This window comes from Mchenga conophoros, linkage group LG6 (assembly GCF_057382185.1).
Source record: "Mchenga conophoros isolate Kocher_MC1m ecotype Shallow Benthic linkage group LG6, M_conophoros_male_GT1.1, whole genome shotgun sequence".
Lineage (NCBI taxonomy): Eukaryota > Metazoa > Chordata > Actinopteri > Cichliformes > Cichlidae > Mchenga > Mchenga conophoros.
The window spans coordinates 19,839,156-19,863,695 of record NC_140531.1 but is presented as its reverse complement, the minus strand read 5'-3'; the positions used below and the strand labels follow the sequence as shown (position 1 = coordinate 19,863,695).

General features: G+C 39.7%; 1 protein-coding gene across 2 annotated transcripts; it reads right to left on the bottom strand.

Moving 5' to 3' along the window:
- Window positions 1–849: 849 nt before the first annotated feature.
- Window positions 850–24,382, bottom strand: papss1 (3'-phosphoadenosine 5'-phosphosulfate synthase 1). 2 transcript variants are annotated; one of them, XM_085276682.1, is made up of 13 exons: window positions 24,106–24,382; window positions 20,073–20,260; window positions 19,874–19,988; window positions 19,540–19,775; window positions 19,201–19,339; window positions 17,695–17,813; window positions 17,197–17,310; window positions 16,963–17,074; window positions 14,927–15,132; window positions 9,585–9,720; window positions 8,905–9,173; window positions 5,983–6,212; window positions 850–1,851 (listed from the first exon to the last, which is right to left on the bottom strand). In XM_085276682.1, exons 3-13 carry the CDS (start codon window positions 19,983–19,985, stop codon window positions 1,713–1,715), a joined length of 1,812 nt encoding a protein of 603 aa, XP_085132808.1. In that variant the 5' UTR covers window positions 19,986–19,988; window positions 20,073–20,260; window positions 24,106–24,382; the 3' UTR covers window positions 850–1,712. The 2 variants fall into 2 exon arrangements, with proteins under 2 accessions (XP_085132808.1, XP_085132807.1); XM_085276681.1 differs by lacking the exon at window positions 20,073–20,260.
- Between the last annotated feature and the right edge of the window lie 158 nt (window positions 24,383–24,540).

Genomic DNA, 24,540 nt, shown 5'->3' with positions numbered 1-24,540 from the left:
AAAATGGACCCAGAAGTAAAATACACTGAGCATGCTACAACTGAGATAACATCAAGAGGTTATAGATACACACAGTAACAGACACCTGCATCACCCAGAGAGCACTGATCCTCTCCAGACAGTTAAAAGGACAACAGAAATCATAAGGCAATCTCCTTAAGAGAGGGGGGAAAAAAATCATTTGATCATTTTCCGTGTGAAAAAATAGCTCTGCTTTTGAAGTTGCCCCAAAGTCCCAGCTTGATTACCATTTGAGATTAAACAAGATCTGGTGAAAGGTGGAAAAACTTGCTGCTGACAGGTCTCTTCATTACATCTTGGAGCTGGGTTAGATGAAATATCCAGGGTCTCTCTGACAGATCTACTCTTCCCAGGTCTGGACTTAACCCTGCAGGTTCCACTTTCACTGCATCTGGGAGCCAGCTGCAGATCATTGTATACAGCGTGGAAGTGTGTTTAAGTTTGATTGGGGTCACTAGAAGGTCTGTCTTATTCAATATACAGCTCAATATACATAATGACCAACTGGGGGGTGAACTGACGTTCCAGCAGACAATGCTCACTAAGGCGGAGAAATGTAAATCTCCAGAGTTCATTGTTCATTCAGATGACCGAGTCGATTGAAAGCAAGTGAACGCATTTAGCTGCCAAAATATAAACAGCCACCGTGAGATAACAGTTAATTTCTAGAATAAACCAAATTCCTAGCTGTCAATTAAAAAAAAAGAAAAAAAAGAAGAAGAAATCTTTGAGAATATTTTATGTATATAAATCTCTTTGGTGTGCCTTAAGACGTGTTCCTTAATGTATCTAACAACTTAAGTTTAGAGAAAGAAAAAGGTACACAAATTGTTCTTTTGGCTAAAAATGATTTATTGGACAAGGAAAGATTACAAATCTGATCCCATGGTAAAGCACAATAAAATATTAGCAATACATGACATGGGAGAAAAAAAGTAAATAGATCTCAAAGCAGCAAAGCTACAAACACAACACACAAAAAAGCAAAATTAAAATGGAGTGATACGTTTTTCTACAAGTTTAAGAAAGACTGCACTATACGGTAAAAAAAAACAAACAAAAAAAACATAACCGCTGATCTGTTTTTCACAATTTTCTTGACATACTGGACCATTTCAATGTAAAAATACAACCAGTGATAGAAGAGGCAGGTGTCCAACTTCAATGTGAACATGTGAACTGACTTTGAGGACCAAGGCACTCAATTTTTACTTTAAACACTTGTGTACAGTAACATTTGAGCCACTACCACACCTGCGTGTATGCATACAGTAAAGAAGGAACAGCGTTAAGTCGACTCTAGTGAGTTGAGTAACATTTTAAATACTAGGACAAATTGTAACAACTTCTCCTGAATATTTGAGTACTGGTCAACAGTGACTCTTCATCATCATTTGGATGTTTAAAAACAACACTCTTAACCACTGATCAGAACTTACAGTTGTCATGTTAGTAAAGAATATCTTCTTAGTATACTGACCTGTGCTTCTACATTTCATAGTCAGAGGAGAGGTTTAGTTAAATAAAGCACATACAGCTAAAACACAGATAAGACTAAAACCATGACAGAAGCCAGAGTGAGTGAAGTTTGTGATAGAAATGAGTGAGTGGTCCCAAACCTCAGTAGAAACCACCACTGTGTTCCCATGTTTTTTGTCACGTTTTTCCTCCCCCCAGCTGAGACCTGACCTTTAGGCCTTCTCCAGTGACTTGTAGTACTCTTTCAACACGGCCCAGGCTTTGGGCGCCATGAAGCCGTCGGGAGGGTTCTCTCCCTCGCGAGCCATTTTACGCATGCGTGTGCCTGAGATGAAATCGTAATCTTGATGGCTGTAATTAAAAACAAAAAGACAGAGAGTGTGAGAGAGACACACACAAAAAGCAGGGGAGCTTTGAATAACAGATCTACTTCAATCAGTGAAAAGATGCCGATCAACGGCACGCCCAACAGAGCCAGCTGCTCTTTTACAATCAGTTGGATCAAGGAGCAGGCCAGTTAACATTTCTGCAAACCAAAAATGAAGCTTTTATGACACTCTCTTGTGACACATCCCACCCTGTGAAATTTGACATGATGATTGTTTGCATATGAGAATATATTTATGAATGACATTTCATATGCTGACCATTTCTCACAGCATGACATTCCTGCAAAATCACTCTGTGGCAGGAGAGATAATGTCACACGATCCGGCAAGCACCAGCATGCCATAGCAGTGGTGGCTGGAAAAGGAGGCCAGTGCAGCTGACTGTCAACATGTTGCGCTGTGATTTATGCGCCTGTGTTGTGCTGCTATCTGCCTCACGATAGCTGTTGCTGCAAACCATGACGAAGTGAGAGAATCTGCATTTCTTTAATCCTGGGTTTAAACTGGAAAAAGGCAGCTATGTTGGGGAAGCTTTGCAGAAAATACCAACATATAATCGCAGCTGCTTGATAACAGCAGTAACTGAGAAACGCTGGCTTTTATTTGGAGTCATATTTGTGTCCGCCTGGCCCATTGTGTTCATCGGCTAGACGATCTGATATTTGCAGTTAAGCCAGTTACAGTGAAAACAGTGGTTTTCTACAGTGAAAAAGCTCCATATGAGAGCAGAGAGAATGAATAAAAACAGCTGAAACCAGGAGGAACTGGTGGGACCTCTCTTGACTAGTGTATGGACAAATGCCGTGCGTTCGCAGGGGAAACATTTTGTATTTTATAATCAGATTTGATAGACCCTGTATTTGTGATCATGCAACATTCTTCAATGATTTGATTTTAATTGAAGCATCTTCTGAGTGAACTCACAGACCTCAAATGCATTTCCCACTGTTGCAGGGCAAACTGTGCTTACTGAGGTTCTAGAGCTAGATGCTACATGAACAGTATTAACAGAGTTTCCCCTGAGACCGCCTTGAAGGGAAGCACTGCATAAAACCTGCAAAAAGCCTAAATAAACAGGTATGTCAGTAAGCTGGATATATAAGGAAGTCTGGGTGTTAACCTAACTTGCATGTTTTGGACTTTTAGAGGAAAATGGAGTATCCTGAGAGAACCCACACAGAAAGATCCCAGTCGGCTGGCGGACTTAATTCAGAAACCCTTTTGTTGGTTTGTTCTTCCCATTCAAGAGCAAAAGGTTTAGTTTTTTTTAAAACAACACTGTCAAGAAAACGTTTTATGGTTTATATTATGATTTTGTTATTAGTTTAAAAAATTTTTTTTTTTTATTTCGTTTTGACTTATCTTTTTAATTCAGTCAAGTTTCCAGAGTGCATTTTACTGTTGCAGTTCAGTTTTTATTGTTTAGAAAAAGTTTGGTTTTAGTGTTGTTTTCATTAGTTTCAGCACTAGTTTTAGTTTTTTTTTTAAATAGTTATTGTTGCAGGTTATATGTCAGAGGCAAGATGTACATAAAAACTAACCGTTTTACCTCAATAATTTTATTGGAGTCTTCCAAGTTCACAAAATCATTTTTAATCTTTTTCAGTAGTCAAGTTTTTCTTTTTCTTTTAGTTAGCTAAAATGATTTTTTTTCTCTCCTAGTTTTAGTTTCAATTAACTACAATAACCATGATTTGTGGCACCTTAAAATGACAGTTATTAAACTTTTACGGTTTGCGGTTTAATGCAACCTTGACTGATTCTAATACAGATTTAAATTATTACAATTAAAGAAAAATAGTCTTTGGTCCTGGAATCCAGAGCCTGCTTAAGCATTCCCGTATTTCAGTCCAAAGACTGTTATGCATGTTAGGGTGACTCTAAATTGGCTGTAGGTATGAACACTGACAGACTGACAGCCAGTCCAGGGTGTAGCCCTTCTTTTGCCCGATCACAGTTGGGATAAGCTCGAGTCCCCTCAGGACCCTGAATTGGACGAGCGGTTAAGAAAATGGATGGATAATATAAAATAAGCATCACCACTTTTGGGTAACACACAATACAATCAAACTGTCAGACTCACTGTCTGCACGAAGGAAATGCTTTCTAATATTGAGACTGAATTCTCCTCTCCAAACGTTTTTTTTAAGTATCTTTCACACGTTCTGAGATCCTCTCCTTTATATTTTTATGATTGATGGTTTCTCGCTGCACATTTGAGGTCACATGAAAAGTTCTGAACAGCGCTGTGTGAAGCAGTCAGCCAAAGACAGTCTTCATCTTAGACCAGTGCTAAGTGTAGCCCAGGCTATCCTCATTTATAAATTACTCTGAGGGATAATCAAGACTTTAAACATCTTGTTAGCAGACATTCACACTTATCTGAAGTGGGCTCACATTCAGAGAGGGTCAAAGTTGTGCTATTTAAAACGCTAAATTGTTATCACATGAAAGCGCACATCTTGAGGCTCTGAAACATTAAGAAACAGTGAAAGTAAGGTAAAAGAGCTCCAGGCAAATTCTTCAGAGAACAAGTTATACAGTGTCAAATTAGAAACAGCCTTCCGGTGGTCTGAGCCATTGTGCTTCAGAGAAAGACTGAGGGGTGTTGTGATTAAAATGAGCGCCCATATTAAACCTAAAATGTGGCAAGGGCACCGTGCTTGAAAGAGTAGAAGATCATAAATCTAACTGAGTGACGACTGCAGATTTTAGAAGCTGAGCTGTGTTGAATGTCTGGCATTAGCATTAATATAAAAATGGACAAAATATAAAATATGAGGTAATATTTTGAAAAAAATAAATAAAATAAAGCCCGTTTGCTCGAGGCTTCAGAGAACAGTCAGCAGTATGGTTGCTGGAGGTTCCTGACAGTCATCAGGTAAAAATGCACTGTGTAAACAAATACACAGTGCTACTCCAAAAACCTCCTTGTCCTTGCACTGCTCGCTAACAGTTTGCTGCAGTACCACATAGTTTGCATGGAAGATGCACACGTTTCTGCAAACACCCACCAGCTACTCACTGAGCAGAAAGTGCAATACAAACAGTTCCTTCAAAGTAAAAGTTCCACATTACAGAAAGTGCAATTTTTCTGCAGACAGCGTCAAAGTCTGCAGCAAACTTTGACACGCTATGATGCGTACGGAATTGTTTCCATACATGTTCATTTAACAATATGTGGCAAGTTATTTTTTTCCCCTTTGGTTTTTTTCTGTTTAGGTTATAATATAAACTGTCAGATGCTTAAAATAATTCAAGCACAAATTCCATTTTAACACAAAACCTCACATTCTATTTATATAATCAGACAACAGAAATTTTCTGTCAAGTAAATGTTTCACATGCAGAGCACCAAGCCAGTGGTGTCACTTCAAAGCCAACGATTGCTTAACGAAATCTGCTGATAACATTTTAAAACAAACTATTTCAAGGAGGCAGCGTACTTCGATTCACAGAAGAACTAGATGTGCCTGATCGGCACTTCACTTTGGACTTTACATCATAAACATGCATCATGGAAAACAAAGGCAATCTTTTGATTAGTGCTGCAATATTTAGTTTTAACGCTGCTGGCTGAACACAACCCAAGTTGCACAACCTGATGGAACAGGCTGCATCAGACTGCAGGAAAGCCAAATAAATTGCATGATTGTTGTTAGTCACAACGTGCAGTGTCCATATACAGACTGTAATTAATGGCAGGTCTCTGTAATTTTGAGCAACATCAAAGCCCGTAGTGTTGCACAAAAGCTTTTAACTGTATACGAATGAAAAACAATTGCTGTTATTCTTGGCTCAGCTTTTTAGGGCACAGAGAGAAGAAGAAAGCAAGAAAGAAAAATGAGGATTTTTTTTTCTGCATACAAGACAGACCTAATGAGTAATTAATTTAAGGAATATAATTTCTGTTTAGGCTGCTCACTCTAATTGACCTAAATGTGAAGTATTACTCTGGACAAAATCTACAAATGTAATTTAATGTGAGTGAGCGCTGCCTGTGAACCATCTCTGTAATAAATTGATTTAAAACAAAGGAAACAAAATGGAAAAGTTTTTTCTTAAATGAAAAACCTTCAACAAAAGTACTCACTTTTTTGGATCATAAAAATCCATTGCCCTTTTGACCTTGTTGTAAGCAGCAACCTTAAATGGAACAATTTCGAGGGTGATGAGGCCCGGAGCCATGGTGAGCACCTTGGCTCCGTGAGTGGGCTCGTACAGGTCCTTTCCTGTGGCAGGGTGAGGCATGCCTGCAGGGTCACGACCAACAATGTAGAAATTGGCCCCGGCCACCATTCGTGCTCTGCAATGCCACTGAACCTGTGGACAGAGAGAACAAAGAAAATGCTATAGCTGTGAAACTAACACTGCTCCACTTGTGTGGGATTTATAAAGACACACAATATGTCTTTATGACAAGTGTGCAAGACTGTACTAAAACACAGCAATCTGGGTAATGAAAGCAGCAACAATGACACTGTTAATAGCTCAATCACACTAGAGTCAAAATAGCACGACAACCTTTCTGCAACTAGGAAAAACTGTTGGTTGCCAGGTGATTCTGGCAACCACAATCCTCCATCGCAAGGTGCGGGACGACTGGTTGGAGGACTGCAACATGTCTCCAAATGGTCTCAATCTGACAGAGACTGACTGCATTCACTCTCATGCAGGCTGATGAAGGTTTGCAAATATCTGCATTTATAAATGCAGACAGACTGCCAACACATTTCAATCCGAGTCAGTCTACACCAGGGGTCAGCAACCTTTAACACCCCAAGACCCGGTTTCCACGCAAAAGAAAACACTGGGAGCCGCAAATATCTTCATTTTAGATGTCAGAAAGTAACACTGTATATACTGTTTTTTACTTTTATGCTTTGTGTGAACAACTAAGGTGTGTTGCTTATGAAATCCTTGAAGTGCTACAGAGAAAATTACATTTTATTTATGTAATTGACACATTTTGAACTCTTAATGAAATATAGCAAAAGGAAAGACACCCAGCTGAACTAAAATGATCCATGTAGCAAACAAAAAGTGTTGTGAGCCGCCACCCTTATATCGCCTTTGGGCTTTTGGAGCCTTGACCTGACTTTTAAAAAATAATTGGAAAAAAAGCACTATGCTGCTAAAAGATGAAAAATAGATAATTGCAAAATTCTGCCTAAATATGTATTTTACCTGTTTAATGTGTGTGGCGTGGCGTGGTCTGCAGCGCCGCTGCAGGGGAGGCGACGCACCTGAGCGGCACCTGCAATCAGGCCTCGCTGCCTTAATGTCTGTGCTATCTATGCTGTTGTGTTGGTGTGTGTCGGGCTGTGAGCTGAAAAGCTACAGCCGGCTGTATGTGTACAGCAACCGTGTGTGAAAAGTGGTCAATAAAGAGATGCTGAAAAGCGTGTTCATGGAAACATCGTCGGGTCTGCCGTGATATGTTTACAATGGGACTTCTGCTCCTGAACCTCTGCGCACAGCGTCTGCAAATCGGGGCTGTACAAGTCACTTTCACCTTTACGCAGGACTGTAAGCTGTCATCTGTGAGGCGTGAGCGGTGTTTGTCTTTAACATAGTTCACGGTGGAGAAGAGCTGCTGACATAATGTAGATCCGAAGATCCATAATTGGCCTACCTGGGGTTGAAAGTCTCGATAAATGCACGGTGTTTCGGCGGGTATATCGGCTTCCGCGAGTGTGACGCTTATTTCAAGCAATGAAAAAATAATAGAATATGATTTTATTTTTATATTTCAATATCACAATAATCTTCCAATTTAGAACTACAAGTTAAAAAAGAACATAAATAAAATAAAATACACTTCAGCTAAATACTTCTAATTTATTTTCCCAAACCACACGGAGCCGCACTATAAGGACTAAAGGTTGCCGACCCCTGGTTTACACCAATAAGCACAACTCGACTCTCTTTGCTCTCGGGTGCTCAACTCAACTAGCTGCAGATTTTGATTATATTCTCATACAAAAGCAATGCTGCAGAGCACCATTTGGAGGAATTTCTAAATTATCATTTCAGAACTGTGAGGTTCTGGATTGACTCTGAACGTATCAAATGTCTGTGTATGTAGACAGCAACAATTGGTTGTTTTCACTGATTTATCATGCTTAATTGGTATATTATTATCACAAACAGATTGCATGTAATTGCCAACTTGACCCCATTCCCTAACTCACTGCACTGAAAGCAGACTGAGTGCAACACATTTTATTGCTGCCTTGATGCACCACAGTTACTTTGAAGGCAGCAACTGACTGCAAGTGATCACAAACCTGGTCCTTGTCTTCAAAGCAACCATTTCAAAGGTGATGGAACTGCACGTTTATTGCACACGGTCACATTAACTTTGGTTGTTGCTTTTCTCCTACGCTGTTGCTGTTTTTCATTATCAATAACCATCAGAAACTGGACTTTTTGCCTTGAAAATTACTATTACTACTGCCATTAGGTTTCTACATGTTCTACATGATTTTTAGATAAGACTGAGGTAACAGCAAGCCTTTAATGGGCTAAAGAATACTTTGAAAATTGTATTAATGAAGAGGAGGTTCTACATCTCTGTGGAAAACCAAGTCAGAAAAACTATACTCAGGTTGCGACCGTGCATAGTTTTCAAAAATCTCCCTTTCAGAATTAGAAACTGATTAAATTCGCAGGCTGAGATCCACCATCCTGCAATCTGCTCTCAATAATTTGTAACATATCTTTCTGATTATCATAAATGAGTGATTAAAAGATTCTCAGCTACAATCAGTCACACACAGAGGTTTGTGTATGGCATGAAAACGTTAAACAGAGCGCCTCAAGACAACTGTAAATTTCCTTTCCTGCCATTTTTCACTCTCAGAAATTTGCAAAGAAATCATGCGACAGCCCACTTCCTTTTCTGCCTGTTGTTATTATTCAGAGCTGCAGCCACGCTTTTGTTCTCTATCACGTTTGAAGCGAACCTGATGCCTTGTTTGAAGAAACCTCAAACATTCTTGATAATCATTACCTCAGTTGGCCCTGCATACATCATGGGTGAGGGAAAAATGGCAACAATGGTAGATTCTGGATTCAGAACGCCCTCCTCCAGCACAGCAGCATGCTGCTTCATTCTCCAAGGCAGTGGCACGTCATCATCTTTGGTCCAACCTCCTAGTGGGTGGAGCAGCAGAACAGGCCGACGGTAGCCTCGCTCGATCAGACGCTTGTGGGTGTCCTGCATCAGGAGAGCATGCCCGTTGTGGACAGGGTTACGCAGCTGAAAGGCAAATACAGCATCTAGACAGAGAAAAAGGAGGAAACAAGTTTGTCAAACGGCAACCAAACACATCTGCAAAGCAAAAGCAAAGCAAACAAAAGAAAATCATCTACACACAGAAATCATCTAGCTGCTTCATGCACATGAACCACATACAGTCTGTGTATTATTGATGAAGTGTTGAATAACACTGTAGTCTTTTCTCTTGGGACCTTCCTACTGTGATGCTGTTATTTATTTACCAAATAAACAAACAAGTGAGTGGACTGAAGGCACCAGACTGCTTAAAGTTTTCCTCTTGTTTTAAAAGAGAAGGAAGGTAGCTGTTTATAAATACTGGGGCATTACCATCACTCTCCCTGGTTCAGAATGTCATCACTGGGTTAATTTAGCTCTGACAGAAAATAAACAAACAGATATTGTTCCAATACCTGCATTCATTTCTTTGAACTTCTGTTTGAGCTCAGTGGGTGTCAGTCGGTATTGGTCGAGACCGTCATTCCAACAGATCTTGTCCAGAACCTGCAGGTCACCACCGACCAGCCAGTCCCCGCTTTCCATCACCATCTGAAATAGGAGCCACAGTGATCGTGACGGTGAACGCAACACAAACATAAACCAGATTTAAGACACCGCTCTTTAAAAGTCTCACTCTGTTGGAACTACTCCAGGGTGAATTCAAATAAACCCCTCAGTTATTACCCAGTTGCAAAAGGACAAAATGAAATAAATCAAAGTCTTGGTGAGTTGTTAAACAGCCAACAAAACTCTGCTGTGCTTTCCCCTCAGCATTTGTTAATTTCAATAACAGACAAAATCAGATTGCATTCCGCAACGAAACCTGGGGATGAGCTCATGACCACAGCGCAGAGAAATTTTCCCCTCGTGAGATTCATCCAACAATGTCACCAAAGTGCTCAGGAAGGATCCAGGCAAAGGCTGCTATTGTTTCAGGCAATATCTTCCACCTGCTTCCTGTGGCACTTTTGAGACTGTAGCTAGAGTTACTGAAAGCACTGGCCTGCACATTGTTAATGTGATACAAAGTGACAAATTTCAGACCAAGCAGCAAACGCAGCACAGCTCCAGCATTTAGACTGTGAACTGAAATAAGACCAAAAATAAAAATGAAAACAATAAGTGGACAAAAAAAAAACCTGTCTGTAATTATTTTGTTGACATGTAATTTATCATCCGAGTACGCTTTGATATCCATACTTTACAAACACACTGATTCCAGTTTGAGCTGGCAAGCTATATATAGAAATCTGAATCTTGTCAGCAGAGGAGTGTCTACGTGATGCGATCAATAACCACCTGCCCTCAAGTGCTCCAGCTTGTCTGCTGCTCACCCGATAAAAGTCACGACATACGCTTTACAGCACTGATAGCACTGAACAATAGGATAGGCAAATCACCACAGATTTTGCCAACATAAGTCAACAGAAAACAAAACGTCTACAAGGCTGTATGAAAGCAGGAGGTCTAAATCTGCGATGTTTACCCATTATAATTTCTCTATGACTTCATTTGTAAAAGGGGGCCCTAGCCAAATAAACCACACCATAGCTTCCAGTGCCGTGGATTTCATGTCTGAGTGACAGACAGGCAAACAGGAAGCGTGTGGATTAACAACATGTTCCGTGGAGCAGAAAAGAGCCTGGATCAGAACGTCGTAGTCATGAATGAAGGAGTGTGCTGACAGATTGGTTCTGGTGTTGGGAGTTAAACATTCACTCGTGTATACATACATACATTCTAATGAGTGAGAGCTTAATTAGAGCAGGCTGAACACATGATAAGTTAAAGTGGATAAAGAACGACGGTTCGGGAAACACAGAGCATGTGGCATGTGCCTAAATCCAGAAATGAGACATCAGGTGTTGACACTAAGGAGTCACGGCATCAATTCATGAAGCCTGCAGCTTCTAATACTAGAGATGGCACGATACCACTTTTTTATGTCCGATACCGATACCGATATCATAAATTTGGATATCTGCCGATACCGATATGAATCCGATATAGTGTTTTTTAATCAACAAAACTGTTTTTTAAATATCTTGCTGCATTTTGTATAAGTTCATACTCAAGTTTAAAACAACAACTACACTAAAGCTATTCTGTTATACCTGTATGCAAAAAAAAAATTTCATAGTTCAGCAATACTGATCAATCTAATAAACTTAAACCTACACCATCCTCCCTATTCTGGTATTTTAAAGAGTACTTAGCATAAATATTAAGCAACCTAACTAATAGGGTTCCAACTCCCAGCAACAACAAAAATAAATAAATAAAAAATAGGGAACCACCCCTCACACTCCACCTCATGATGCTTAATCGACGTAATCAACCTTAATTTGATGCAGTGTGAAAAAAAAATGCACAGAAATCAATTATTTTTCAAGAAATATTAAATAGATTCAACATCTTTCTTCAACAAAATTGCAGACTGCACAGATGGTACCTTCCCAAAGGAAAAAGTACTATAGCTTACCAGGGTATATATATATATATATTAGACTTAATAGTTACTATATACAGTAATTGACTTCTATTCATTTTACATCAAATTAAAACTTTGGGTGTCAGATAATTATTTATTAAAAGCTAGACATTTTAAATGAGAATAAGAAAGAAAAGTATGTCTTTGTGCCCCCTTTTCCCTGTTAATGCCCTATCAGCCCCCCTGGCTAAACTTTGCTAGATCCGCCCCTGCACAGTTACCAGCCGTCAGCTACATAGAAAAGATCCTCGAGTAGAAAGTAATATTAAATAAATTCTAACAACAGCTGATCAAGCTTAAACGTGCTGCTGTTGTTCAGCCGCTGGTTTCCTCTTTCTGGTGCAAAATGGGCCAAAAGCAAACTAGAGACACGGACAGAAAAGCCGATCAGCTGATCGTTAAGCAGTTTCATGATTGAAGTAGCAGCAGGAGAGGCAGTCGTTTGTTAAGCTTAACGCAGGAATGCTTTACAAACATTCAGAGATGGACTTACACACGTGCTTTACTTCTCTCGGGATAACTTTGTCGGAGATGAAATGCCGGGTTGCTAGCGAAGCTCCAAATGCTATCCAGACCACCGACAGGTCCCGCATGCCACAGCCGCTCTATCACGTGATGCATACTGCTCCGACTGCTAACGTTCTGAGGTGAGTTACGGCGTGTTGCAAGTTTTGTGAGGTGCTTTCGTGATATTTAATGGATCGGATTACATTTTTTATTTTTCTCCGATATCCGATCCAGTAATTTAGGTCAGTATCGGACCGATACCGATACGTAATATCGGATCGGTCCATCTCTATCTAATACATCTTAAAACACATTACCATGCCAGACTCCATTATGAATAAAGTGAAAGAAGGAAATCTTTGAAAATTAAAAAAAAGAAAACTGCCAATAGTGGGGCGATATTAAGAGAGCTGTTAAGCCAGAGGTTAAAAGTAAGTCTGACCCAAGAGTGCAAAATCACTAGACACCACAAAGACTATTAATTTTGACTTAAACCTTTGCCAATAAGCAGACTGCACTAATCCACAAAACAGCCACTTTTAAAAGTTTACTAAGGTGAAATTAAAAACAAACTGTGTCACCAACACCAAAAATTTCTGCTGCTTTCCATCAACCCATTGACACTTTAAGCCAGATCATTTCAGGACATTAGCACACCAGAGCGTCTACCTGAGCCCCACAGCGCTTGATAAGAGACACATGGAAACAATTCCTCGATCTACTTGGAGATGGGCTGGGTGAGCAAAAAGGTGGAAGCTGGCAAATGAGCAGTACAATCTCAAACACATTTAGTTGAAGGCTGAGCAAGAGACTCTGGATCCAACTATAACACCTGCAATATGAGGGTGTACCAAAAAGATCAAGTGATTACACTGGGCGTCCTGACAGACTGAGAAAAACTCCACTCCTCCGCCTATTCAGTCTTTCCATAAGCAATGCGCAAAGGCCAGCTGGGATCTGTGTTCTATCAGTGCCGAATCCAGGGAGGCAGTTTGCTTTCACATGCAGCATGTTTATCACACAGTACTCTGAGACAGACAGTCTGGAGCTCTGCAGATGGTCTTCAGTAGTTTCGCCAAGGCTCAGCTTCTATACCATTTCTAACATTCTAGCCCATATTGTAAATTCAATCTTCCCAGCAGGAGAGAATTCATTTAAAAAAAATGTTTAAAAAGCCTGAACAGCCAAGGAATGATCTTTGCATTTGTGCCTTTTTTTTTTTTTTCATAAAACATGTACTAAATGTTATGTGTATGCATTTAATAGTTGAGTGGTTCATGGGGTGTGAAATAGTTCTGGATTGAATTATGAAAGTCTCTTCATCTCTAATATGAATAGTTACACACTAAAACTTACAGGATGGTTAGCCTACTGTAGAGCTCTCAGTCAGAATGCCTAGATTTTGCAGCCTATCATTCAATCCAGACGGACAGGCTAAAAAAAAAAAAAAAAAAAAAAAGACTGCACGCTAATCTGAGCTCTGTTTTTGTTTGTTGATGGGATATTACTTTTGGCTGTGAGATAAGAAACTGTGGACGTCAAGTGAACAGGGTGTGTATCCCACATTGTTCAGGCTACCCCTGCTGGAGAGCAAGTGCTAGCTGTCTATGGATATTTGGCTTATGTCTTCTTAAAACAAACTGAGGTCACCCTTGCTTTTTCTTGAAAGTGATGCCATCCCTTAGCTAAAGCACCTGGTAGTGACAACCCAAGCTTCATGGGGTAGCCTTTTTTCTTTTGACTGTGTGCAATATGAGGATACCTGCACGAATAGTACAGGTGCAGTCTATTGGCACAGGCCCTGGAAAATATCAACAGTTTTACAAATAGTGTAATATACACACGGTAAATGCATTCACTATTTCACTTCCAAGGAAACAGTGTTGAGTGCCTGACGATGGAAGAAACTGAAGTTCCACAATAAATTTTGAGAACTGCTATAAACATCAAGAAGTAAATCAAATTAATCCTGGCTGCTATTGGAGGTGCGTTTCACCTGTCTCCACTGGCATTTATGAGACAGCCCCTGGACTTACTGACTGGGCTGTGCGATGCTGATGTGATACAAAGAGACAATTTTCTACAGACTAAGCAGCAAACACAGCAAAGCTCCCGTGCCGAGACAGAAAGAACCAAAACAGAAAGGCCACAAATGAAAAGCTGAAGATGACAAAGAGAAAACCCATGTTGCTTATTTTGTTGATATGTAATTTATCATGTGAATATGCTTTGATATCCATACTTTGCAAACACCCTGATTTCAATTTGGTCTGGCAAACCATACATACAAATCTGAATGTTGTCAGCAGCACGGGTGTCTACGTGAGGCGATCAATAACCACTTGGCTCTGTTATAAGATGTTTTCGGGATCATGTTGTGATTTGTTTTCCACACTCTAATTACTCCAACCTGTCCACTGCTGACCCGATAAGAGTCACGAATGATGCTTAACAGCCTTATTCTCTGGAGAGATCAACAGCATAGGAATGTCTGTATTGATTTTCCTAACAAAAGTGAATGGAAAACATGATGTCAATGTGGATAAATCAAAGGAGGGGGCCAACATATACATACGTATCCACTCTGTTTAACCCTCTTAACTGCCCCATAATTTCACATGTGAACACAGAGTTAGCCAAATAAACAGCCACTACAACACCACAATTCAAATGAATTCTAGACATTGCCAATATCCCGCCCTGCTTCACTGAGCAAAAACTGGAAGGTTGAATGCACCACTCCTCACAGGCACTGACCTTGATGTAAGGGTGGTCCTTGCAGGTGGTTCCCCACTGCCGAGCACAGCGCTCTTCTTTTCGATGTTCGTAAAACTCGGGATTACGAAGGATGGCCACTCGCCTACCCTCGTAGACCAGGGCCATAGCTGTCGCGCCATCCAAACGCTCTTTATCTGAAGTTGACACTGGCAGCACGATAGGCACAGAGAGGTTGATCACGCCACCTATGGGGTGAAAAATGCTGATTCATGGAAAAAGAAAGAATCCACAATCTGAAATAGCCTGAAAACATTTCAGATCATTTTTCTCGTCAAGGAGTTCAAGTGTGTCCTGGTCAACTGAATTATTGATGAAGCTATCAGTGTTAATAGTTTCCCGAGGGAGTTTTTCAGTAATTACAGGTGTTGTAGAAACCTTGTAAATGACTGATTTTACTTTGGGTTTTTGATAAATTTGGAACAAAAATTCTAAAAATAGTTTTAAATTGCCAGAAATGTAAATTGTATCTGCTTTAAAAAATTTTGAAAAGTCCAAAGACACTAAGATTAGGCAACACACAAAAGGCAGGTTAAAATGCCCAGAGACTGGGAATGTGCAACAAAATATCCCGACCATTCTTGTAAAGTATAACGTTGTACGGCTTCAGGCTAAATGTGGAATATATGTTTCAACCACTGAATACAGTGAATCTTCAAGGCTGCAATTTAAGAAGCTGGAGAATAAATACCCTTACTCTACACTCTACACTGAGTGAGACCCTCTCTCACTCATGAGTTAATCCGCAGTCTTTTGCAGCATTTATTTCACCATGCACGTTGATGAAAATATTGAGACCAGCACGTTTTTCACAGATCAGCTAAAAAATATAAAATAAAATAAAAATAAAAATTAAAAAAAAATGTGTAACTGTGACTGCTGCTAGCCCCAACTCTCCCTGGACCTTCCTTTGGTCCCCTCTGTCACAAAGTAGAGCTTACAGATGGTTCCAATAAAATGCACACACAAGCCTGCCAAATGTCCAAACGAGGGAGACACAAAATGAATATATTGGGGTTTCTGTTTTGTCAACTACTTGATTAGCAGAACTTTCAGTTCTATGCTTCCTGACCAGTTTTAGCATAAATTGTGTGTAATCAATCCTCCAACTGTCAAACCTCTGGAACATGGTGACAATGGGAAATGGCTGTGTGTAGTGTTGATCAATGCACAAGCTTTGTCCTCCACATTCCAGTCCTCAGGACTAACAGCAAAGTGACTCATAACTTCTAATCTATACACAAACTTATACAGCATGCTGAAAATATGTGTAAAATATGAATATTGTGAGCATGCATAAATACATTTACTATCCACTTCATTACATACGCCTTGCTAGTACTGTTTTGGATCCCCTTTGCCTTTAGAACTGCCCTAATTCTTCGTGGCACAGATTTAACAAGGTGATGGAAACATTCCTCAAAGATTTTGTTGACATGATAACATCACGCCGTTGCTGCAGATTTGTCGGCTGCACATCCATGATGCAAACTTCCTGTTCCACCTCATCCCAAAGATTTAGATTGAGATCTGGTGACTGCCGAGGACATTTGAGTAGTGATCTCACTGCCATGTTCAAGAAACCAGTTTGACTGGTCATAACAGGATGGTCAGCAACAACATTCAGGCTGTGGTGTTTGAATGATGCTCATTTGTTACAAAGGGACCTAAAGTGTGCCAAGAAAACATCCCTCAGACCATTACAAACACCACCACCATTATGAACTGATGAGTAGACACTTTCATGTTGTTTATACAAAATTCTGAGCACATCTGCTTCAGGTTTCCACATTCAGAGATGCTCTTCTGCACACTTTGGTTGTAATGAGTAATTATTTAAATTACTGGTTCCCTCCTATCAGCTTCTGAGAGAACTGCCACTCACTGGATATTTTCTCTATTTCAGTTCAAACAGAAAGCTATTTTCTGTTTTAGGTAATTATTGTGTCAGCATTAAACTCCACCTAATGCCCAGCCGCATGTTTAATGAGTTTCCTGTGAATATATAATAATCTTACCATCCAATAGGCAGTCAAAATGAAGACATTGCAAAAACTCTCTCTCTCTCATGAAACCATTGAGAGGAGTGGCCCAGCCTTCAGCCAGCACCTGTACCCACTGCATGTCCACCTGAGGATTAAACAGTCACATACATAAGAGAAAAGGTAAATCTATCAGAGGATACTCGGATAACAAAACGATTATCATTTAGCTTTACTTATTAAAACGCTTTGTGATATTGAGATATTCACCTTCCCAATCTGTACAGCAGGAAGTGTCTCTGCATCAGCTTTGGCCAGATCCAGTTTGTTCTCTTGAACGTACAGCTCTTTCACTTCATACGAAGCATCGACAGGAACTATATCCTGCAAAGTTTAAAATCAGGATATCAAATTAATAGGTATAAAGAAATTATTCCAAAACATCACACATAATGAAGATGCTGGTAAAGGAATTTGTGCATGTATGTGTGTATATATATATATATATATATATATATATATATATATATATATATATATATATATATATATATATATGAGAAACAAAGTGGAGATGCATTAGCATCAACATCCACACAAATGTGATACTTTCCTGCCATCTAGTGGCTCACAGAAAAACAACAGCACTGTAATGCATTAAGTCTGAACTTATAGGCTCCAGCTTAACCTGTGATGGTGGTGTAAAAGATGAGGGAGCTAATTGGTAGAAGAAAAATAGCATCAGCACCAGATATTTCCTCTCCTCACCCTCTCCTGAAGAAGGTCAACAAGCTGCTGTATGCACTCATTCACGTTGCAGGAGTCGGTCTTCAGCACCAGCTCTGGTGCCTCTGGCTTCTCATACTCCGAGTCAATGCCAGTAAAACCTGATTACCAAAAAGAAAAAAAAAAAAAGCACAATCTGAGCTCTGTTTTGTTTTTAAATAAAATATATTTACACCTAAGCAGCAGGTTATTTTTTCCTATTTTTATATTTTTATATGTTTGAGATGAACACAATATGAAATACAGAGCTCCAATTTAAAATTCATACTATTAAACACATCTGTGTGATAGTTTAGTTGTCAAACAGATCGATTAACCTGATAAGCTGAATCAGATCGTTTCTTATTTCAGTACAAACAAAATGCAAAAGCAAGGAAATGAGGTAGATTGAACATATTTCACAAGCAGTAGTCAGACTGTTGAAATATGTTGCATGCTTGCTTGCCTCCTGACCTAAAGAATAGTTGAGAGCACATTTTGAGCCAACATTTTAGCTCTAAAAAGGTACATGCATGAAGTGTTTCACACCAACCATACACATAACATACAATCATACAGGCAGGTAAAAAATACAGAAATGTAATATATAAATTCAAAAATTTATATCACTCAGTTAACATAAACCTCGTGAGCTACAAAAACAAGATAAACGAGTGAGCGCAAAGCTCACGCTTGGTGCAGAACTTACTTTTAAAGGAACAGTATTGTATTTTCTAAACATGTATTCTTTGTTCATTTTAAATATACTTTAAGAATTTTGTGGCGCAGTAAAACTCTGTAAAGAGTAGCATGCTAGATGTTTACTTTAAACATGTAAGTGTAGATCATAGATAATAGGTAATGATTTGTAAATAACTGACATTAATAAGTTGAGCTTATAATAAGATGTTATACTACATTATGATATTTTATATTTTATACATTTTGGAGGTCAACTTGAAAGAAAGCCTGGTGTAAAATGTAAAAGTGAGACCAGAGGCCAAATGTGACATGATATTTGGGTGCAAATTATAATGTTATAATTACAATTCCCATATATCATTCCCTACATGCCAGTCTGTTGTCAATACAAACAATGAGAGTAAGAAACATAGTTTTCATAAATAGCTCTTTATACTATTATCATTTTGACCTTGAAGGAGAGGTCAGAGGTCAAATGTGACATGATTATTTAAATCTTTATATGGTACTTTCTGTATGTCGACAATACCAGCCACACTTGTAAGACACACAGTTTCTAAGTTATAAGTCTTTTTAAAATGTTTTCTACCAATTAATCATTAAGTGGACCTTAACTTGAATTCATTTGAATTTAATTGACCAAAATTTATTGGACTCTTGACATGACGCAGCTCTACATCTGTACAAAGTTTTTTCTGAATTCATCCAAAATATTTCAGTGCCCATGTTTGCAGACAGAAATACACATATGCAAACGCAACCAAAAAAAAAAAAAAAAAAACTTCCTTGGAAGTAATCATACTGTACCTGTTATCTCCCCTGCTCTTGCTCTCTTGTAAAGCCCCTTCACATCCCTCTGCTCACATACGTCCAGTGGGGCATCCACAAACACCTCAAAGAAAGGTAGCCCAGCAGCCTCATGGATCTTTCTGGCATTGAGGCGATCCTGATGGATGATAATAACATACAAAACTATGTATAAATAGGAAAGACAAAAAGTGAGAGCAAAACTTAGCTTGGTGTACTGATGATGGTGACAAATTAAGAGCCTAATTTACTGAAATACCACTGAGATCTAGGCACACTTCTCATTGTCATCATCTCTTTGTCTCATTCAGCTAACGCCTTCTTTGAGGAGCTACTCACCCTGCTGTAGGGAGAGATGAAACTGGCGATGCAGACGAGCCCTGCATCAGCAAAAAGCCGGGCCACTTCAGCAATACGTCTAATGTTCTCTTCACGGTCCTCTGGGCTGAACCCCAGGTTTTTGTTAAGCCCCTGACGGATGTTGTCCCCATCAAGTGTGTAGCAAGGGATACCATGACACACAAGGTACTCCTCCAGAGCCATGCTCACTGTGGTCTTCCCTGCACCAGACAAACCTTTACACAGAAGAAAAACAAAGGGTTAAACTAAGAAAACAATGACATCTTCATTAAGTCCAACTTAAAATCTCTACAAATAACATCTTTCAGCCTACCAGTCAGCCAAACAGTGCATCCTCTAAAGCCTCCTCTTGTGCCCACAACCTGCCCACGCTTGTTTCGGCTTACATGATGAGCTTGATAGGTGACATTAGTTGCCCGTTGCATTCCCTGAAATAATACAGATTTAATGTAAAGTCAGTGGAGTGAATACAAATTTTAAAGAAAAACTATTATTTGAATTATTTTCAACACCTTAGATTATGGGATAGGTTAATTGGAAAATCCAAATTGCCATTAGGTGTGAATGTGCGAATGAATGTGAGTGTGAATGGTTGTCTGTCCCTGTGTGTTGGCCCTGCGACAAACTGGCGACCTGTCCAGGGTGTACCCCGCCTCTCGCCCTATGACAGCTGGGATAGGCTCCAGCGCCCCCCGCGACCCTGAAAAGGATAAGCGGAAGCGAATGGATGGATGGATGGACCTTAGATTATGTCTTAGGCAACATCATTAGAAGACATAGCATAAATTTTCACTGCTATGCAGATGACACCCAGCTCGATCTGTCCATGAAGCCAGATAACACACACCAATTAGTTAAACTGCAGGAATGTCTTAAAGACATAAAGACCTGGATGGCCGCTAACTTTTTGCTTCTTAATTCAGATAAAACTGAGGTTATTGTACTCGGCCCTGAAAATCTTAAAAATATAGTGTCTAACCAGATTCTTACTCTTGATGGCATTACCTTGGCCTCCAGTAACACTGTGAGGAACCTTGGAGTCATTTTTGACCAGGACATGTCCTTCAATGCACATATTAAACAAATATGTAAGACTGCTTTCTTCCATTTGCGCAACATCTCTAAAGTTAGAAATATCCTGTCTCAGAGCGACGCTGAAAAACTAGTTCATGCATTTATTAGGGCTGAACGATTATGGAAAATAATCTAATTGCGATTTTTTTGCCCCAATATTGCGATTGCGATGCGATATGCGATTATTTTTTAAGGTCTTTGTCTTCTGTATTATTAAACAAAGACAAGCAATACATCATATAGTATGGCCAATGCTATATTACATTAATTTTAAACTGTTCTTTCCTGGAAGACAGACCTCTGTTATGATGACATGAGGTGATGCATGAATTGATGACTGACATTTTTATTTAACTTCTTCAATCACAACAGTATATTTGAACATACACAATAGTTTATTTTTAGCTTACAAACATCTGAGCATAAAGTGCTGACAAGGAACCCTGGTGTAAACATTAAAATGAAAGTCAGTACAATGTGCAGATTGCAGAAATATACATAAACAAAATCAGTGGCTTTACCACACTCAGTTTTTCGACATCTGTGAACTACTAGACAGTCATTCAATTAAAAAATAATATTAAATAAATAAAAAATACACACATCTTACTGATCTCTGCAGTCAGTAACATTACACATAAAGTGCAAACATAATAGCAATTGTATAAACACACACACAAACACGCCTTTAAAATTTAAAGGCGTGAAATTGGACGGTCTAGTTCTGATTAGCGTCACCGTTGTCTCGGTGGAGTTTAATAAACTCGGCCGTCTGCTTCTTGCTATCTAAAATATAACCAGACACTGGCGTAAATTCTCGACTGTCTCATACTTCTGTTTAATAAGTTTTCTGTTTGACGTTTAGTCAGCTGTGTGAAAACCAAGGAGGAACCCACCCGGGGGATTAATAAAGTTTTATTTTATCTAATCTAATAACTTTAATCTCAGCCAAACCGATTTACTCACGAACAAACAAAACACTGAAAAAAGCCCAACAATAACATTTTTAGGTTGTCTAAGTGACTTATATATTACATTTAACCCGAGCAGCGAAACTCCGCGGTGATCTGAAAATGATGTGCCGGGAGTTGTGCCGTTCTCGGCCGCATCAGTAACACTCGAGCTCCCGGCTAGCTGTCGAGCTGGTGGGTAGCAGACGCCTCTGAAAACGTCGAAGCACTTTTGCAAATATGGGATATCTTGATAAACCGAGCAGATATTTGATGTTTACACAACTACTTTCTCGCCTGAAAATATTTTAAAAGTTTATTTTGTGACCCAGAAAGATTAGTATGAGTAATTTTAAAACTTAGTAGCGGCCGCCATTGCTGGAAACTGGAGTTTGGCTGGGCCGCGCTATGAATTCTGGGATATGGTAGTAATTTAGACAGCCTTCGGCGCGTCGCTGTGACGTAATCGGTCTACAAATGCGGCCTCAGGAGGATGCAGCCCATGAATTTGGACATGTCCAGAGTATAATCGCAGCCTTTGCGGTTAGAAAATTGCACTTGATCATGTCGCGATATTATCGCAAATGCGATATATCGTTCAGCCCTAGCATTTATTACTTCCAGGCTGGACTACTGTAATTCATTATTATCAGGATGTCCTAAAAACTCACTGAAAAGCCTTCAGCTAATCCAAAATGCTGCAGCAAGAGTCCTGACAGGGACTAGAAAGAGAGAGCAGATTTCTCCTGTTTTGGCTTCCCTTCATTGGCTTCCTGTTAAATCCAGAATTGAATTCAAAATCCTGCTCCTCACATACAAGGTCTTAAATAATCAAGCCCCATCTTATCTTAATGAGCTTGTAGTACCATATCACCCTATTAGAGCACTTCGCTCTCGCTCTGCAGAACTACTTGTTGTTCCTAGAGTATTTAAAAGTAGAATGGGAGGCAGAGCCTTCAGTTTTCAGGCCCCTCTTCTGTGGAACCAGCTTCCAGTTTGGATTCGGGAGACAGACACTATCTCTACTTTCAAGATTAGGCTTAAAACTTTCCTTTTTGCTAAAGCATATAGTTAGGCCTTAGTTATGCTGCAATAGACGTAGGCTGCCGGGGATTCCCATGATGCATTGAGTTTTTCCTTTCCAGCCACCTTTCTCACTCACTATGTGTTAACAGACCTCTCTGCATTGAATCATATCTGTTATTAATCTCTGTCTCTCTTCCACAGCATGTCTTTTATCCTGTCTTCCTTCTCTCACCCCAACCGGTCGCAGCAGATGGCCGCCCCTCCCTGAGCCTGGTTCTGCTGGAGGTTTCTTCCTGTTAAAAGGGAGTTTTTCCTTCCCACTGTCGCCAAAGTGCTTGCTCATAGGGGGTCATATGATTGTTGGGTTTTTCTCTGTATCTATGAAGCGCCTTGAGGCGACTTTTGTTGTGATTTGGCGCTATATAAATAAAATTGAATTGAACTGCAGAGCAGGAGGTAAGGATGATTTACATTATTAATCAATGCAAAAACTTTCCTAATTTACTAAAAACGGTGTGGTCTCAGAATCTCATCTCTGCTTTTCGTGGATGATGTGGTTCTGTTGCCTTCATCGGGTGACTGTTCTTGTTTATCCATTATTATTGTTGCCACATGTTAAGCTGCAGCTACAGGATACACACTGCTAGTACCATGCTGTGACAGCGCTGCAACAGTGTGTGACATTCAAACCAGATAAACCTGCGACACACCTCCACCTCGCTTCATTTTGTCCACATTTCCTCTCAAAACTTCTTATTTCATCTTGAATACATCAGAAATTTTTAAAGATGAAATATTCATGCTGCAATTCATTTCCCGGGTTGTCAATCAATCCAGTCCTTTTCAGCCACTTCAAATATCTCTACACGACTGTGGCATTTTATACTTGTTGCAATTTCTGCTGCCCTTTTGGCTAGAAAGAAAGGTGTTAAGATTGTTCTTTCTGGCTCAAAATAACTTTATAGCATTGATGTTTGAGACATGTTTGACAGATTATAAATTATTTGCAGATTACAGATGACAGATTATTTAGGCAATTATTTAACAATTCAGAAGCTTTAATAGAAAATTTCGGGTTGTTGTGTTTTTTTGAAATTACATTGTGTGTTCAAATGTGGAAGACGGTGATGAATGACAATACTGTGCTGCAGCGTTATGTAGCAGAGAAATTACACAAAGAAGCACAGCACAGTCTGCCTGTACCACCAAGGTAATGTTATCACACCGGGAAATGCTGTAACTCAAATCAGTCAAAGCCCCTGCATTCATTACCGGGGGTGGTAGCAGCTGATTCGTGATTACTTTTATTACCCAAAGCTTTACTCGTAAGACTAGCTTTAGCTTGCAACTAACGTGTGACAAAAGTGTCGCTAACTAGCTTACTGAGCCTGTTAGGCAGTTAGCTCAGAAGAAGCAACTTGTTTGTGGATGTGGACGGATATAATGAAACGGTGCGTTGAATTAACACATCTTGGGAGAGAGAAAAAAAACTCACCCAGCTTTCAGCAGTGTTGGTTAGCTTCTGTTTCTTGTTCGAGTTGCCGAGAGTCTCCATGCCTGGCAGCAGTCAGCAGCTAATTCAAACGGTACCTATTTAGAAAAATAACCAAAAAAAAAAGCAAATACAACACCTAACCCGGTTTATTTACTTGTAGAGGTATCTGTTCGTGGGTCAGGTGCGTCTAGCGGATGGAGGAGACCGGAGCTGAGCAGCCTATCTAGCGCAACAACCGGGAAGAGGTATTTTTCCAAGCTGCCACGTCACCATCGAAGAAGTGACGCGTTTCCTCCGTCTTTGGTTGGTTCCAGAAAAACTGACCTGGTGTCAGTTCTGCTTCGTCATCGTCTCCTTTCGCGCAATAGCTGACTCGGAGACGTAACTGATCCGCAACCTGCAAGTGTGAAAATACATTAAAAAAAAAACAATGTA